The 18,948-nt window shown below is 39.4% G+C and overlaps 1 protein-coding gene across 1 annotated transcript in view; it reads right to left on the bottom strand.

The window, feature by feature from the left end:
* LOC149165328 (putative lysophospholipase BODYGUARD 4) overlaps positions 1–16,076 on the bottom strand; it is a 172,333-nt gene extending 156,257 nt beyond the window's left edge. Inside the window, exon 1 of the mRNA XM_089432288.1 lies at positions 15,332–16,076. Coding sequence (XP_089288414.1) covers positions 15,332–15,782 — 451 coding nt within the window. The 5' untranslated portion in view covers positions 15,783–16,076. The remainder of the gene's footprint in view (positions 1–15,331) is intronic.
* Positions 16,077–18,948: the final 2,872 nt, after the last annotated feature.

Below are 18,948 nucleotides of genomic sequence, written 5' to 3'. Positions count from 1 at the left end.
ATTATTATTATTGTGACTTATTAAAGCATGGGTTTCATGCTTGGGTCACCATGTTTTAGGTCAAAATCCCCATTGAGGACCTCTAGGATTTATTCTGAGTCTGTAGCATTATTGTACATTTAAAGAGACCCCTTCTTGGGCTTTTGAATCATGTAAAAAGGTTAAGTATTGAGTCAAATATGAATTATGGAACCTCCACACCATGTCGGCCTAAGAGAAGATCAAGTCGGCCTAAGGACCCTATTCGACCCCATAAGAAGCCTATAAAAGGAAGCACATCGAATTCATTTAGAGCATCATTCTCTCATCAAGTTCGAATTCTCTTGTAGCTAGGAAGAAGTGCGAAAATCTCTTGTTGATGGGCAGAAGTGTGAAGTTCTCTTTTAGCTGGGAAAAGGTGCGAAGTTTGTTGTCAGGAAACCAAAGTGAATGCAAGTTTGGGGAAGTCTAAGGAGACAAGGAAAATCGAAATTTGGGTGTCTCTTTCTCTCTGTTTCGTGCCCTAGATTGGGAGATCGAAGTCTTCCAAGTTTCACTATTGCCAGGAGCTGTCAATTGCCATAAGTTGCTGCATAGTCGAAGTTGTTGGGAAGAGGTCGAAGATCTTGGAGGCTAACATGGTGTGGAGGGAAAGTATGGTCTTGATCTAGGGTGAAGAGCCTCAAAGAATACTATTGAAAGGAATAATTATCTTGACTGGGTTTTCCCCTCGAGGGGGGTTTTTCCCTGGCATGTGCCTACATCACGTGTCTATTGTTTTATGTGTTGCTACTTTGGTAATTGCTTGAAGAACTAAAGATAGAAGATATAAAGAATCGTAATAATAAGAAACATCATAAGTAATTATCAAGATCAAGAAATTATTTATTGTCTTTTCGATTTTCTAAGAAATGGATCCCCTCCGCTAAACATTGATGCGGACCCTAGTCTAAGATCAAGCTAACAAAACTACTCCTAACTGATTATAGAACTACATATTCTGTGAGTAGAAAGGGATAAACCCATACAAAAACTAAATGTGAATGCATCATCGTGCAAAAGGTTAAAAGAAGGGGGCCACTACTATTCACCAAAGGTATATGCACAGTGGAGGAGCAACTACCTTCGTCATCATCTATCATTGTGAAAATACCAATGCAAATTTTGATGATGTCGTTTAGGGAATGTCGAAGGCTTAAAGGACCTAGCTAGGTAGTTTTTGGGGAGGCTTGATGTGATCTATGGAAGCTTGCCTGACATCAAAGGTTGGAAAGAAAGATTTAGTGATGGACGCTTGACTACTTGTACTAGGCTCGAGGGAATTCTTACACTAAGAGTAACTAAAGTGAATGTGTATGTGGCTTTCTCTGAGACCAAATATAGCAAATGTGTATGTGGCTTCATATAGGTTGGTCATTATTTCTTAATAGACTAAGAGGATGTGCACTATCTCACTAGCCTACTCTTTTTTATATACATGGCTAGTGTGTTTGAATAATATTTAATGCCTCCAATCGCCAATGTAGGCTAGGGGAAAGAAATGATCAACTTGTTGGATATAAGCCTGGAAGTTAAGGTGTATTTTCCTTGAGTAATTGTCTCATAGATATAGAGAGCCAAACAACTTTGATCCCAATAATAAAGGAAGATAGCAATAGATTCTCCTGAATCACGATATAGACAAGGATATCTCCCTTGGATTTCATAACATATGGGACACTTGAAGATTTAATGCTCCTCTATCTCAATCTCTTGTAAATGATACAATTGATATATTATATCCATTAAGGGACTGTGGTCGTTAAAGTCCACATATAGTTGGTGAGAAGATAGCCTCAACTAACTTGGTGGATCATGAGGTCATGCAAGCAAGGACATGATGGAGAGAAACAAAAGGAATTCTATTACTTGGCCCTAATGGTTAAAATCAATTAGTGGCCACATTGCAAATAATTCCTTTCCAACTATTTTGAAGGAGAAAGAAACCCCTTCTAACACAGTGGACTACTTGCAGATCTTCCGTGAAGCCTTTGGCTTGAAACTATAGATGACCTAGACTCAACTCTTTAGTTTGAGCCAAAAGTAAACATCAGATTAGTTGGCAAGCCAATGATGGGCCTAAATGTAGTTGGGTTAGGTATTTAAGTTTCTAGGAATCCCCTTGATTTCCATGCATCCTCGAATGAGCTTTGGGAGGATGTGCTTCAAAGAATAACAAAGAAGATTGATAATGGATTATTAAGCCCATGTATCTTGCTGTAAAAGTACAACTCTACACCAAGGTTCCTTCTATTACAACTTACCAGCGATTTGAAAACTTACTCAAAATTTTCATTTGGGGGCAAAGAGTTTTCATAGAGAAAATTGGAGCCTTTGTTGTGTGCCTAAGCATTGTAGAGGAATGGGAACCATATCCACCCATACTCAATCTTAGGCCCATTTTAGAAAATGGGTTATCAAGGTGATTGAAATAAAGCTTGGAAAACCCTTGTAAAAAATTTATTAATATCAATGCCCTAAACCCATAAATCTTTCTATTTACCCTGCCTTGTTATCAAAAGGATTGTTTTAGCAAAAGCATATCGAAAGACTAGGAAGCCTTTAAGCATAAATTGCTCTGAAAAAAATAATTCTTGAGAATAGGTTTTCCTTGTAATGAATCACTAGTTGTTCTCTATGCAAGAAAACCACTAGTAGAATCAATCTAGTTTTAAACCAAGAGGCTCTTCAAAGGATGGAATAAAACTACCAGAGATCTATATGATGCTAAGTCAAGAGATTGAAATGATTGGATAGCAATTCAAGTTAAGTTCAATCTCATTAATCTCAATAAGCATATTATTGAAAATTTCTAGAGTTTGATACTTGATAATATTTTTTTGAGGCCTAGAGTACAAGGGCCACAAGCTTGGTGGTGAGGCTAGAAATGGAACACAAAGAAGAGTTTTAATAAGTACAAGTTGACAAATGGTTGGCTTTCAGACCTGGTTTGGATGCAAAGTTAAATAAGGTTTGGGGGCTTAAGTCTAAGAAAAAGACATGACTATACATACTGAAGGACATCTAGAAAGCTCCTTTGGAGTGCAAGAAGACATGTTTTTTTTGGTTCTTAGTCCAAGCTAGCCATATTGTGGGTCAAAATTAGGGATTTTGTAACCTAAATGCCATTCATGTGGAAAAAAATGAAATGATGAAATATTTGTTCTAGTCTTGTAGCTTTGCTAAGTTTGCCTAGATTTGGCTCCTATGTTTTGTATCCAGTTGCTCCTATTTAAAATCCCCTAAAAGTCATTCCTTTTAGAGGATTCACTTTAGTGGGTTTTTGAGTTTAATATGTTATGGCAATTGATTACAGTTTATATTTTTTATCACCTCTAGAAAACACTAAATGAATTGATCCGAACTTAAACAGGAACGCAACAACTTACAAATATAATCATAAACACAAAGATGCAGCAAAAAAACACTTCATTTCATTAATAGAAAAATATTGAACTATGCTTACAAACAAAATGGAAATAAGATAGTTCGGGCGATGGTAGCTTATCTCTGAGGAGATATGTGGTGTCTACATGTCTCTAAACTGAGTTACAAGCTCAATGGCCTTTTTATTATTGAACAATAAGGGAAAACCCTAAACAACCAAAACCCTAGCCCAAGGAGATGTAACACCAAGAGTTTATGGGCCCCGTTGGGGTTAGTTGGGCAACCAACTTCTCGAGGTCGTGACTTGGTCATATTATCTTCGTTTGACGTGTATGATACCTCGTTGGAAAGATCTCTCTGAGGACTACAGTTACAATGTTATTTTCATAACAATCTCTAAAGGAATTTTGCCAAAAAAACGCCATTTAGGGCCTCAAAATGGCTCCGAAAGTTCAGGACCTGAAAAACTGTCAAAAATAGTAAACTGTGCTACAATTAAGGAAATAGATGAAACTGACTGGGGGGTCTAGGTGGAATAGGCGGGTGGCCACCAATATCCACCTGGATCATTCCTCCCCCCTTAGGAAGCAATGGTCCCCATTGCATGCAGAGCCTCCATGAGGTGAGGAAATTTTTGTTGAACCTAGTCCCTGGTGAACCACTTGCCCTGGTGACGGAGTTGGCCTGCTTTGACAACTCGATATAGCTATATCCTCTGTTGCCGAGTGTTCTTGATCTATGTGTCCATGATTTGATCAGTTGTGGCCTGTTCCATGCAGTCCGGGTTGAGCTCTGTTAGTGTGAGTTGTTCTGCAATGTCATATGTGTCCAACAATGGTGGGAAGTATGGCCAAAGGCGATCTACATTGAACATTGGGTGCAGACCAAGGAACGGTGGGATGCTGAGCTCAAAGGCATTGTCACCGACGACCTTGATGATGGTGTATGGCCCATATCAGAGTGGGTGAAGCTTGCAATGGGGTCCAGCAAGCCGCTCTTCCTACAAATGAAGCCAAACTTTGTCGCCCACCTGGAATTTGTGCGGCACTCGATGTTGATCATGGCGTTGCTTGTACTTAGCATTGGATATGTCCAATATATCATGGACCTGTTGGCGGATGTGTTGAATGCGCTCAATGAAGCTGTTAGCCCTTTCAGCTTCGGACTGCACGTGAGTCGAATCTACCTGAGTGGCTGCAAATGGTATGGCCACATAAATGGGGCATAATGGCCGAAATCTCAGCCCTAACTGAAAGAGGTTGTGGCCTATTGAGCTGTGGAGAGCTCTGTTGTAGTTGTGTTGGACATAGGGGAGACTTTCATCCTATGTGTGTGGATGTTTCGAGTTGTACATGCACACAATGTGTACGATCATCTTCTTGACAACCTTTGTTTGGCCATCTGTTTGGGGATGGAAAGTCGTGGACTTAGTGAGTTTTGTATCTAGCATCGACCAGAGACTTGACCAAAATGCACTCAGGAATCTACTATCCCAATCTGAGATAATGGACTGTGGGATCCCAAAGTGTACCCACACTCGCTCAAAGAAGATCTTAGCAGTGGCCTCTGCTGAGATACTCTTCTTGCAGGCCATTATGATGGCCATCTTAGAGAATCTGTCGTCGACCATGAAAACGCAATCGTTGTCGTGCCTAGTAAAAGGAAGGCCCGACATATAATCCATGGAGACAAATTCCCAAGGCTGACTAGGAGTAGGTAGAGGAGTATACATGCCTTGCTTCTTGATGGTTGGTTTGGCAATGGCACAGGCGGTGCAGGATCTAATGTACTTCCCAACATCCTGATGAAGTTTTGGCCAATAAAAATACTTCTGCAATACCACCATTGTTTTCTCTACTCCAAAATGTCCAGCGACCCGATTGTAGTGCGCCTCCCAAATCATCTTGGCACGCTCACTTGAAGGAACACATATGTGTCCCAAGTGGCATAACAGTGCATCCTGAAGGTGAAAATTTGGAACTTTCTTCCCTTCCAGGAGTGTCTGGTATATGCTGCCAAATTCTGGATCGCTCTTGTAAATATGCGGCCACCCCGAAGTCTCGTACCCACAGGGGTCGAACACAGTCATTAGCGCCATAACCGGTGGTCTGTTGAGGCAATCAACGACATTATTGGTGTTGCTCTTCTTATACTTAATGTTCAAATGGAACTGTTGCAAATAGGTGGACCATTTCTGATGGCGATCATTCTGCAACTTCCCTTGTGTCTATATGAACTATAGAGGTCGGTGGTCTGTGTGGATGATCATTTCCTTCCCCAGAATGTAATGCTTCCATTGACAGCAGGCCTACAAAATGGAATACATTTCTTTGTCGTAAGTAGGGTACTTTCAGACTATGTCTGAAAGTGTCTCACTGTGGTAAGCCACTGGATGCCCATGTTGAGTAAGTACTAAGAACTGCCCCAATAGCATAGTCAGAGGCATCTATCTCAATCTCAAATGATTGTTGCAGGTCTGGTAATGTGAGCACTAGTACAGAACAAAGGCAATTCTTCAACTCGGAGAACGCTCACTGTTAATTTTCCAACCAAAAGAACTTTGCTTTCGCTCCGCCCTTGGTGACTTGACTTAAAGGCAAAGTGATATGAGAGAACCCCAACACGAACCTACGGTAGAAATTGGCAAGACCCAAAAAGCTGCAGAGCTCTATTAGAGTGGTTGGGGCTGGCCAATCCCGAATGACTTGTATCTTGGATGGGTCCACATGTACACCCTGCTCATCAATGATGTACCCCAAATATTGAACCTGGGTCAAGCCAAAGGTGCATTTCTCCAAGTTAGCACATAGCTTGTGTTGTCGAAGGGTTTGAAGGACCTGTCGAATATGGTGGAGGTGCTCTTCCCAACTCTAGCTGAAGATCAAGATGTCATCTAAATACACCACCACGAATGCATTGGTGAAGGGCCACAAGATGTTGTCCATCAGTCTCATGAAGGTTGCAGGGGCGTTCGTCAATCCGAACGACATGACCAACCATTCGAAAAGGCCCTCCTTGGATTTGAAGGCAGTCTTCCACACATCGAAGGGTTCGATAGGCACCTGGTGATAACCTAACTTCAAGTCAATCTTGCTGAAATATTTGGCCCCCTTGAGCTGGTCCAGAAGGTCATCAATTTGCGGGATTGGGTACCTATTCCGGACAATGATCTTGTTCAGCGCCCGATAGTCAATACAGAGCCTCCAGGTCCCATCCTTCTTCTGTACCAATACAATCGGGCTCCCACAGGGTGATGAGCTTGGCCTGATGTGCCCTTTCTACAGTAGTTCTTGAATCTACCTCTTGATCTCATCGTTCTCCAGAACACTGTCGATAGATCGATCCATTGGGCAGCGGCGCACCCGGGGTCAGATCGATGGAGTGCTTGACCTGACAGTGTAGAGGTACCCCTGTGGGTGAGGCGAAAATGTCCCTGTACTCCTCCACAACCTTGTCCATCTGTTGTTGTTGTGCAGAGGAGCCCTGCCTAGAAGTCGTGGCCACAACCTTCTTCTTGCCTTGGGGGCGAATCATAAGGAAAACAAATTTCCTGGTCTGGGAAATGATCTTACTGCATTGCTTTGTAGTGATCAAAGAGATGGCGGTAGGCGGGGCTACCTCCAATATCCTGTACAACTTATTAGCCAAAGTAATAATCACAGAGCGAGGTCTAGACTCATATACAGCATGTCGCTTCCACAAGTATGGTTGTCCTAACAATACATCAACTTCTTCAAGAGGAGCAACATCACAAAATACCTCATCCGTGAAGGGCTTGATGCTATAGGGAAGGCGGCACTGCTAGCTGACGCGAAGATCTTGTCCTTGGTGAAGCCACCCGATGGTGTACGACTGTGGATGTGTTGTAGTCTTTAGGCCCAGCCGCTTCACAACTTCTGCTGAAATGAGGTTCTTTTGGCTCCCACTGTCGACAATGCATTGTAGCAGAGAACCCTTCACCCACATCTGTGAGTGGAAGAAGCGTTCCCCCTTCTCTGGATCTTCAAGCTCAATTTTTTGGATCTTTGTGGTGGCCACAGTGGCACTAGGCTCTGCATCAATTATCTGCTTCCCTTTGTCAGTCCCCTTATCGGATTCTGATTCAGAATTGGAACCAACGTCTGATTCAGAAACCTTCAGCTTGGCCACCAGTGACTGCTTGGCCCAACACTCACTTGTATTGTGAGTGGAGCTCTTATGGAACTCACACCATTTTCCTGTGTCCTTCTTCGTCTTCGTGGTGTTGTTCTTTGCTTACGGCTTCCGCGCATTGTCTTGGGTGGCCCCACCTTGGCTTAGTCCCTTGTTTTGTGGTTTGGGGGTGCCTTTTCCTTGCTTTGGATTCGCATATCCAAAGTCCTGCTTCTTTTGTTTAAACTTTTGCTCAATATTTATAGCGTACTGATACGCCATGCTGAGCGAGGAAATGTCCAGGAACTCCATCTCGTCCTAGATGTACTTGTGTAGACAGTCGCGGTACTTGAGCACCAAATGCCACTCAGTATCCTTGATACCCAGCTTCGTGCGAAGGGTATGGAAAGTATTTGTGAACTCCAACACATCTTGGTCCCTTCCCTGCCGTAGCGTGGTCCACTTTATGTATTTATCTTCATAGCTCTCGACAAGGTAATATTGTTCCTTAATGGTGTCTCGGAAAGCATTCCAAGTAGGTGCTACTGAAAATAGTGAGGGTTCACTCTCGTCCTTTTGTTCACAGTAGGTTTCCCACCAGTCCTTGACGTGTGGGGCGGCTTTGAGAAGTGAAAACGTAATCTTTTCCCGATTGGAAAAGTCATGAACTGAAAAATATCCTTCTAATAGATTTAACGATTTATCTACGGCGTCTACATCTATCAGGCCTTCGAATATCGGAATATTGACGTTAACTTGTACCTTAAAAGGAGTGGCTGTTGGAGGAAGAGGCATTGCCTGTGGGTAGTTGTCGAAGGATCTGGGCAAAGTTATTCATCATCACGTCCCTCTGTCGCTTGAGGGCTTCTTCAAGCAACATTTTGAAAGGCTCTCCTGCCCCCTCGTCCTTCTTTTCTTCCGCCATAGGAGTCGTCAGGTTTTGCGAGGCTGATCTTGAAATGGTTCAACCAGATCGAGCCCTAACTCCTTATACCCTGACCTCGTTGGGGACATGCAAAGAAAAACAGAGAAAGAACAGACCGCTCTGATACCACTGATCCAAACTTAAACAGGAACGCAACAACTTACAGATATAATCATAAACACAGAGATGCAATAGAAAAACACTTCATTTCATTAATAGAAAAATATTGAACTATACTTACAAATAGAATGGAAATAAGATAGCTCGGGTGATGGTAACTTATCTCTGAGGAGAGATGTGGTGGCTACATGCCTCTGAACTGAGTTACAATGAGGCTCAAGGACCTTTTTATTATTGAGCAATAAGGGAAAACCCTAAACAACCAAAACCCTAACCCGAGGAGATGTAACACCAAGAGTTTATGGGCCCCGTTGGGGTTAGTTGGGTAGCCAACTTCCCAAGGTCATAACTTGGTCATATTATCTCTGTTTGACGTGTATGATACCTCGTTGGAAAGATCTCTCCAAGGACTACAACTATTAATGCGATTGCCAAAACAATCACTAGACGAATTTTGCCAAAAAAACGTCATTTAGGGCCTCAAAACGGCTCAGGAAGTTCAGGACCCGAAAAACTGCCAAAAATAGTAAATGGTGCTACAATTAAGGAAACAGATATCCACCTGGTGGCCACCAATATCCACCTGGATCATGAATATATATTCTCAATGCATATCACAACACATATTTTACTTGATATGATGACTTCCTAGTTGTGCCCATATGCATTTGGAGATTTGGGTACAAATAAGGAAGGTGTAGATGGAGATGACACATGTACACTAGTTAATGGGGTTCTACACCAAGGCACCTTGCACCATGAGTATGGTCCCCCCAACGAGCACTCTTTGACATATTGAACAATTATATAGATTTTGCTAGCTAATGTCCTCAACATAGCTAACGTTGGTGTGTAAATTACCATAGAATGCATAACAAGCTTAGATTTGATTGATAATTTCTTTGTGTGTTTCCCATTATTGGATATTGGAAACCAAAAATGGTAAGAAATGAGGGTAAACGATATTCACTCAGAAACATAGTAATTAATGCTACATGTACTGGGACATATCTCTCATTTCTTTAAAATACATTAAAATTTTGTTCTTGTGGGATGACGGGGTAGTTGGCACAATGGGATGTTATTGCTTCCACCCTAAGTAGCCGGATTCGTCCTAAACCCCCTACGAATCCCGAATCCAGCGAATCCGACACGATTCGATCCAGATTCATGTCCAATTCATATGACACGTCGTGTCCTTTTCCGACACGTCGAATCCGAGGTCGTGTCACGATTTTGGGAATCGTGTCCTGTTTTCCAGGACTCGCTAGGCTCAAAAAGTGACCTGCACGGGTATGAAAAGGCCGCATTTGGTCATTACAGCCACGCATATTTTCATTTGGCAAGTGTTTTGGCAGCGTCATGATAAAGTCTAGGCCCTAGTATTGATATGCTATTCATGGTAATGTTAAATTCTTAAAGTAAAAGTGACATTCTCCTTAATCTTCATTTTCATCCTTTTACTTAAATTTTTAACATTACCATGAAATGACTCAGGATGTTTGAGAATGGTTCCGGCCTCATTGGATTTCATATGGAGAAAGTAGAATTTTAGATTTCATCCAAAATCCAGCATACTTATCAGTTTTTCAGGATTTTAGGATTGGGGGATTGCAATGTTTCCATTGAATTTTGTCATGTATTAGGGTACGGAACTCGTATTTAATCAAGAGCACCAAACCAGGAGCTTCTGAAACTGTCGCTCCCGCTCCCGTTTTCGCTCCCGCTCCCCGCTTTCGCTCCCGCTCCCAAGTAACACTGTTCCTGATGATATGGGTCTGGACACCAATGTTGAGTTGGCATTGGCCAACATAGATCTCAATTATCCAGTGCTAGAGCCTATTAGATTTGATGACTTAGAGGGGTCAACCTCCACACCAACAGCAGAGGCAACTATGGATACAGGGGAGGAGGAGGATGCAGAGGAGAGCAGTGGGGACCATGATGATGGGGACAGTGATGCTGATTGATGCCTTGAGGCTTGTATACCTGTAGTTGTTTTATATTTTCTATTTCTATTTGCCATTAGCATTGCACCAACACTACCTATGTAACACATTTTGATTTGATGACTTAATGAGAAAACTATAGTTGTCAGTGTGTTTATCTTACTATCTTGTAGTTGTAAGTTATCTTTCAGTTATGAATTATGAATCATGATTTAAATTTTTAATAGATTTATCATTTATGTGACTAGTACCACGGACATTTATTTGAATTTTGTATGTACTATGCATGCTAATAGCTATAGATGAAGATCTATGTTTGAAATCAATAAATTTGTATCATTAATTAAAATTTGTGTAAGAAATATGATAATATCTAATTTTTAATATATATATATATATATATATAGATAATAAAATAATATATAACGTGTCCTGTTCCGGAGGGTCAGCGTGTCAGAATCCGACACCACAAATCTCGAATCCTACGTGTCCCGAATCCCCGCATCAGGTGACTTAGCTTCCCCCTGGTTTCAAATCCCACAGGGGACATTTTTGGCTTCTTTGCCCTTGTTATTTCTTTGTTATCTTTGATACCATTGATTTTGTGGCCTTAATGGGGCTTTTATTTTGGGCTTGCATGGCTTTAATTATGATATGAGAGGATAGCTTTGATCTCAACTTAGTGCTTGTGGTGGTTGTTATTGTATGTACTAATAGAAAAGTCAAAGCATTTCATTTAAAACAAAATGAAAAATTTTATGGGCCAATGGTCTACTCAGATATTAAATATCAGAGTACAAATTGACAAACTCAATCTTAGGATCTCTTCACTTGCTCTCTTGGTTGTTGGATGACTCTAACACTCTAGACTTTGCTTAGCTAACCCAAATTTAATGTCTATCCTCCAAATTATTCTCATGATTGAATCCTTGACTTTTATCTGGTCTCAAGCCATCATCTTCATATTCAATTGTTGAGATCCTCCTCTGTGTATTTACTTCATCTTCCCATGTGGTACAACCTTTAATATTCCTTCAATACAATGTCACTCTACATTGATTTCTTTAGTGCCACTCCATGTTCATCATCACGGTGTACCAGCATGTTGTTCCAAATTTATTCTATGCACCTTCCTAGTTTGTCGTCTTTGTCATGTTCCTTTCTAACATAATCAGCACACTCCATCATAAATTCTCACGCACTTCCTTCATGCATGCTAAAACAACATGCTACACCATATTGCCTCTATGTGTACTTAGCATGTCCCTCTCATGCTAATCCACTTGCACTTTCTCATTGACTTAGTGTTGTTTCCTTCTAACAGACATTGTCTATGCTTTTACTTTGAATTTGCACGGATGCTCCTACATCATGAAAGAAGAGGTTGTGGGAGCTAGTCACGCTAATGCATGGAGGAGAGGGAAAATGTTAAGATACATTCTAAAACACTAAGATGACAACTTACAAATTAGCTATGATAATGTTTACACATGAATAAGCAATTGCCTATTTCCAAAGCAGCCTTAGTTAGCCATCCTTGAGTGATGTGCTTGGGGCTCGTTAATGTTTTGAGGCCAAAATCAAGTCAGCCAAGGTGTGCAATGATCTAGTCAAAGTTGATCATTGGGTTATATGTGGTTGATCATTAGGTTATATGTGGTCTTGCTAATGGTAAAGTCCACTTTAATTACCCAATGTGTATTTGGCAATAGGCATGCACTGGATAGGGTTCTTGCATATCTTAGAGGCGCGTGAGGGTGCACTGTTGGATGATGGATCTCTCACCTAATTGTGCACCCTCGAGTGCATTGGGATATGTGAAAACCTTGTCGAACACTTAAGGTTTGCCATGTGTATTTTGCACATTCCCTCTTAGTGGGGATCTAGAGCTAACATAGCACATTGAATTGTCACTAAGGTTGTGTAGGTTGTTAACTGATGGATTGGCACTTAAGGTGCTTAGCACGGTTGCTAAAGGTCTAGTACAAGTGAGAGTTTGGCACCAATATAGCATCAGTGCTTTATGTAGTGCAAACGCTAGTACTTTTAGCCAAATGTTTATTTGGCACAACAAGCAATGCTTTGGTTGTGGCATGAAATCATTCTAGCATGAAAAAACCATTTGGGGCGTTGACATAGTTTGCCGAAGTTGCATATGGATCAAAAAAGTATGCTTCTTGTTTGAGTCTGATTGAACACATTTTCAATATAAAGAAGCATTTAATGATTGAAAAATATGAAACGGATCCAAATGAAAGAGGGTAGAAAAATCCAAGGATACGTGCTTCACAGTTAATGATGAGAGAAATATAAAACGGATCCAAATGAAACGAGAGAAAAATCCATGGATACGTGCTTCACAGTTAATGATGAGAGAACCTGGAAAATATAATGGCCTTCATTGAAACAGTGGTAATGTTAAATCCCCCATTTAAAGTGAGGTTCATTAAAATACATGATCAAAGTGAAAAAAATTGCAATTAAAGGCCCAAGTATTCTAATGAAGAGTTTTATCATAATAACAATGTGACTGATGTTAATGGCAGATGGCATAAACTAAACTCTCCTTTTTATATATATAATAGCAGCCTGTTCTTTGAATCCTGAATGATAAGAAGACAACTCTGGTAGGATCCTTCACCTATGGAAGAGGCACCATAAAGCAATGGTTGATGGAAGATTTGAGGAAGATGTATCTTTTAAAAGAGGCTAGTTAGATTTGAACATAGTTTCATTCCTTTGCATTATTGAAGAATAGATTTCGATTAAATTTAGCATGAGAACAAAAAACGATGGCCGACTCAATCCCACCTGATTAGTGGACAGTGCAAGGGGATAGAGCCCTTACATCTTGCTATTAAATTATTTTCCTAGGTTGTTAGCTCGTCTCAATGTGAGAGGAATTTAAGCACATTCTCCTTTATTCAATCATTGAAGATAAATACGCTAGTTGCAAAGAGGGCCAAAGAGTTGGTTTACATTCACACCATCCAACAACTACTAGGGTGAAAGAAACCAGCTTATTTGCATTGGGATGTTGATGTAGAGTGAAAGAAATCAGCTTATTTGCATGTGATGTTGATGTAGAGGATGCATTGCAACACGAGGAAGATAAGGTTTGGCAAAACATATATGTCTGAAATTGTTCGCTTATTCATAGAAGAGGAAGCAAGTGAACCACTGTTACTGGACATGATGATGATCTAGATCTTGGCACCACCTGAGGAGTTACGAGGCAGTTGATATAAGCCATGATGTTGCTGATATCATGAACATTAAAGAATGAACATGTTGGAGTCCCCATTTGGATTTGGTATTGAATCCTTTTTATCTGTTTTTTTGTACTTCTATGGTTTTATGTTTGAGTTGAAAATATGAATTTGATAGATAGTTGTTACCAAAGAGACTCAAAAGTTTTCTCCCCATTTTTGTAAACCTTGTCCGGGCATTCCGTCTATGCCTCCCAGTTTCCTCTCATTTCCTGTTTCAAGTTCCAAGATTTCAGTTACATTTCTGGACCCTTGTTTACTTATTTATAGGAACTCATTTCTGGTTAATGATATCTACCCTGCAGTAAAACAACTAATGCGGTATGAGCTGAGATATATACCATAAGACTTTAAGGGAAATGGAAGATATATCCCAGTATATAAAATATTAATTACTCTGTTGCTGAATGCATATAGTTTACCCTCATTTCGGCCTAATTGTTAATAGCATGTGTTTCCTCCCAAGAGGTCACAGGTTCAAAACCAGAGGGGTGTACAGTATGTATGCCTTTGTAGACTTAGCAGTCAAATCGCTGTACGGAGGTGGGTCCCTTGTCCCAACACAAACAAGAGGGTCTTATACACCAATTTGTGTCTGGCTTGGCGTGACTTTAAAATAGAATAATAATAATTACCATTTCCTGTTTTCAATTCCCAATACTTGGAAAGGCACAAAGAAATTATCCACCCACTATAAGCTTGCAATCTATGCATTCTATGGTACTTGACACGCCGACAATTATGCTAATCAGTTTTGTTTAGTTAACAAACTGTCATAAAATTCTCATAAAATTCTATGCATTCTATGGTAATTTACACAATGACAATTATGCTAACCAATTTTGTTTAGTTAACAAATTGTCATAAAAATTGGAGAAGTCTAAACATGAGATGTTTTTTATTTTTTCGTTGGAATTTGGCGATACACTTTTTTGGTAAGATCATGAATTTAAGTTGTTTAAAATGCATTTCTGAGTGTATAAATGGATACAATTTCTGGTAAGATCATGAATTTAAGTGGTTTAAAATGCATTTCTGAATGTATATATAGATTCAACACCCTGAAAATGCCCTAGAACACTAAATTTCTACATATTACATTACTTAAACTTAATATTCCAAAAATTCCCGCAGCCAAAATTAACCGGAATAGTTGCCCGGAAAAAGCGAAAAAGTCTAACGTTTAGACTACATCATAAAAATCTGGCAGTAGAGAAGCCCAACTTGTTTCCACCATAAAAATGGACTTAAAAAATTAATTTATTTTTAAGAAAATAGGCCTTAAAGTAACCAAACTGTGGTACACAGCTCAGAAGGTTTCCCTGGCCATACCCAATACTTACAAAAAAGAAGTATACTAAACAATGTTCATTGTGCATAATCCAAGCTGGAAACTGCTATACCCACTCGTAAAAACTGTACACACATATAGACATATATTTCCATGGATAGCAAGGTTCCCCACACCCAGGGGATGGATACACAATGTATATACAACCAACATTCATAAAAAATGAAATGCATATACATACCTTGTCCCGCCAAGAAAACGTACAGTTTCCCTTTGTCTGACGAACTCCACGAAGCACATCTCTGGCAACAACAATCAGACCATCTTCCCGCTTTTCTAACTCTAACACTCGGATTCTCCATTACAGAACTCACGGCTTGCATTGAATTCCGCCCAGACTTTCCTTTGCCCAAATATTTAGTAAGATTCTTCACCCAGCAGACCAAGTCCCTTACAGTATTCTTCCTATAATACAGAGTTTCAGATACATTTTCTGAGTTTACGGAGTTGATGAATGGGTGTGAGCAATAGCATGGACTCCAATGTTTCTCCAGTAGATAATCGGTCAATCTGTACACAGTACAAAGTATAAAATCTAACACGTCTAACAATTTAAAAACAACTAAACTGAGTACTGCTACTAGAGCTTCCATGAACTTCACTCGAATTCTTGCAGAAACTGTATCGCCCATGCTATACTCTGGAATGCGACTTTCACAACTATTCTTCTTAACTGCTATTGTAATCTTTAAACAAGCTTTGTTGCCACATTTTTTATATCGGAAAAGGCCATCAAGCTCGTGGTTGAGGATAACGCCGTAACACAATTTGTCTTAGAATTTACTCACCTATGAATTCAATGAGTGTGGTTTTTTAGTCAAAAGGACAAATGAATAGCCACAGGGATAAGGAGTGTGGCCTTTTAGTCAAAGGACAGATAAATAGCCACGGAGTCCTTTCATTGTGGGCCATCAATATAGCTATAGTTTCATTAACGTACACGGCAGTATATACAGTACAAAATTCAACCTTTAGCATATACTGCCTGTGCCTGCATTAACGGAGCTATAGCTCCAAATATCTTAGTTGCATTCATTGGGAAGGCTTCTGTAAATCCAGGGTTGCTGACCTTTTACAGTGATACATCCCAATCATGTGATGCCAGCTGTTATGAAATTCTTTGGTTTTTTATTTGGGTGAAAAGAAAGTACAATTATGTGATGCCACGTGTTATGAAATTCTTTGTTTTTTTTGGGTGAAAAGAAAGTACTGAAATATTGTTGAACCCCCTAAACCTTTCTTGCAGAAGTACTCATATAGAAGTTTCTGTTTCTCAATAATCCTCACAGAAAGATATATTCAGCTTCATGATATTGACTTCATGATATTGATTGAATGATGAGAAATAATTGCTATTTGAAGATCTGGTCTCAATTTTTATGCCCTTTCCCCATCGTATCAACAATGAGAATGGAAAGAAGCTTCCCTCACAGTATAAATGTTGAGGATGGAAAGAACGGGTAGTTGGGCCCTCTGTCGTTTCCACCATAAAGGCTGGAATTACTCCTATAAGTTGCTCAAATCAACACAAATTTATTATAGATTATTTAGTATTAAATAAAAGAACGTAATAGAGAGTTAATTTTTTCCAATACTGTCTTTGTTGGTTGTGAAAGGAAGAGATTTTATATGAATAAATTTAGACTCTGTAAATTTTTTCCAATATTTCCAACACTTTCTTTGTTGGTTGTGAAAGGAAAGGATTTTATATCTATAAATTTAGAGTGTGTAAATTTAATGATTATGATGGAGTGTTATTTTTTTAAAAGGTGATCAAATTTATAATAATTTAATTGTTAATTAATGATGAATGTGGGTAGCCTAACTTTTATTATTAAATAGAAATTTAAGAAAAGTATTTTTTTAATTTATAATTATTTTTTAATTTTGGATAGTTAATCTACTTCTTTATATTTTAGGAAAATAAATTTTTATTTAATTTAATATATATATATATATATATTTCAAACATAAAATATATAATAATAATAATAATAATTTATTTTAAAATTTAATATATTAAGTTGGTGCATAAAGTTTCTTTGTTTGTGGGATTTCACTATTAAAGTATATGGAGGTATATATTCTCTATTTTTTTAATCTGAATTTGTAGTAATCTTTTATGAAGAAATATATGTTTTGTAATATCTTATGAAGAAATATATGTTTGTTATTATTAGATCCATTTAAGTTGTATGATAATTTAATATTAACACAATATTTTAAATAAATTCATAAAATTAAAAATAGATTTGATAAGTGAGAATTGTTTATATATATATATATATAGAGAGAGAGAGAGAGATAGATAGATATATGCAATGTGGTTCATGGATCTCAGAGAAGTGACCACTACGTCCATGGAACATTTGTACCAGGCATATCCACTCGAAGGGATCATTACCTGTTGCCTCAATGACGGAGTTTGACCCAAAGAGTGTCAAGATATTTGAGCTTGTGGCCTCTCAATAGCAAAGGTGCTTTAACAACAAGGACTTAACCAGTTGAGCTAACCCTCAAGTTGATTCCTCTTAGTTCTTCACCTCACTCCTCCTCTGGTTTTCTGTGTGATATTCTGACGTTGGAGATGCTTAATGGAGGCCCATCTCCTACATGTCGGCCGCCCCTCTAGCTGGCAAGGTAGGATGTGGAAAAAACAAACAAAAAGTGTGTAAAGAGAAAGGCATAAGAGCCTAATCTTATTTTAGGCGAAGGGGTAAAACTCAACAACATTTCACGGATGGAGGAGACAATTGTTGTGGGAAGGCTCTCAGCAATCATATGGTCATGATTGTGATGAGAAACTAGATTGCAAAAAAAATCTCTCTAATTCTGGGTTATTCACCTCGGTGACTGATTTTAGCCAAGGGTTGGATGGGGTGGCTTACAAGATCAAAGGAGGAGGCGGGAAAGCTTCTCAAGTAGCGATAGCAATGGAGCTCCCAGACCCTCTTTCTAAAATGATGGTCAACTAAGTTTAACACCCATTCTGAAAAATTATTGATAGTGATGGTTCCAGTATGGGTGTGTCTTCTAGCACTCCCACTGCAATTCTAATCAAATGAGGTTTTCCGAGAAATTTGAAATATTATAGGGTGTTTTTATGAAGTCAATAAGTCTTATTTGCAAACCGGTTATATAGCTATGGCCAGAAATCTTGTTGGGGTGAACCTGGTAGTTGGGCTTCCCAACTCAATTTCCAATTAACTTAGAACAAAAATCCACAAACAAGCCCTAGATTATGAAGGGATCTCATTCAAGTGTATGAGGTGTCATTCCTATGGGAACCTGGGCAAAGATTACAAATTTGGTTGTTTGCAACAAATCTGGGTTAAAAAGTTGCCAAGGGTTTATGATTCAAATGACCCCCAAATTGAAAATTCATGGGGAAATGACTTGGGTCTTGGGAATGAAGCCTCAAACCCTTCTCTAGTCTTAGTCGGCTAGAACATCTCGAAGTAGGAAGTCCCTGTAGTGGCAATCAAATCCCCTCTGATTTAGGGTCAAGAGAACATGATCGAACATTTTACAACTTTCAGCAACTCAGTGTTGGGTTTGAGTTCGTCCCTCCCCCCTCCCTCTATTTCTTTTGATTTTGTTTCATTGCAATCAATGCAAGTTTCTTCCCTGGTTCCCCCTATCACCCGTTCCATCTCTTCTCTTCAAAACCTCTCCTTCCCCCCTCCATCCTCCTCAATCCCCCTTTGTCCCCCTATTTCCCCCTCAACTAGTCTCTCCTCTATTTCAAATATGGAGTTTTTGTCGAGTGCCTCTCTCCCCTCCCACTCTCTTCCAATC

Source organism: Pinus tabuliformis, chromosome 5_1 (genome assembly GCF_031772625.1).
Source record: "Pinus tabuliformis cultivar Carrire ecotype Pingquan chromosome 5_1, CPIR1, whole genome shotgun sequence".
Classification (NCBI taxonomy): Eukaryota; Viridiplantae; Streptophyta; class Pinopsida; order Pinales; family Pinaceae; genus Pinus; species Pinus tabuliformis.
This window is presented reverse-complemented; position numbering and strand designations above follow the sequence as displayed.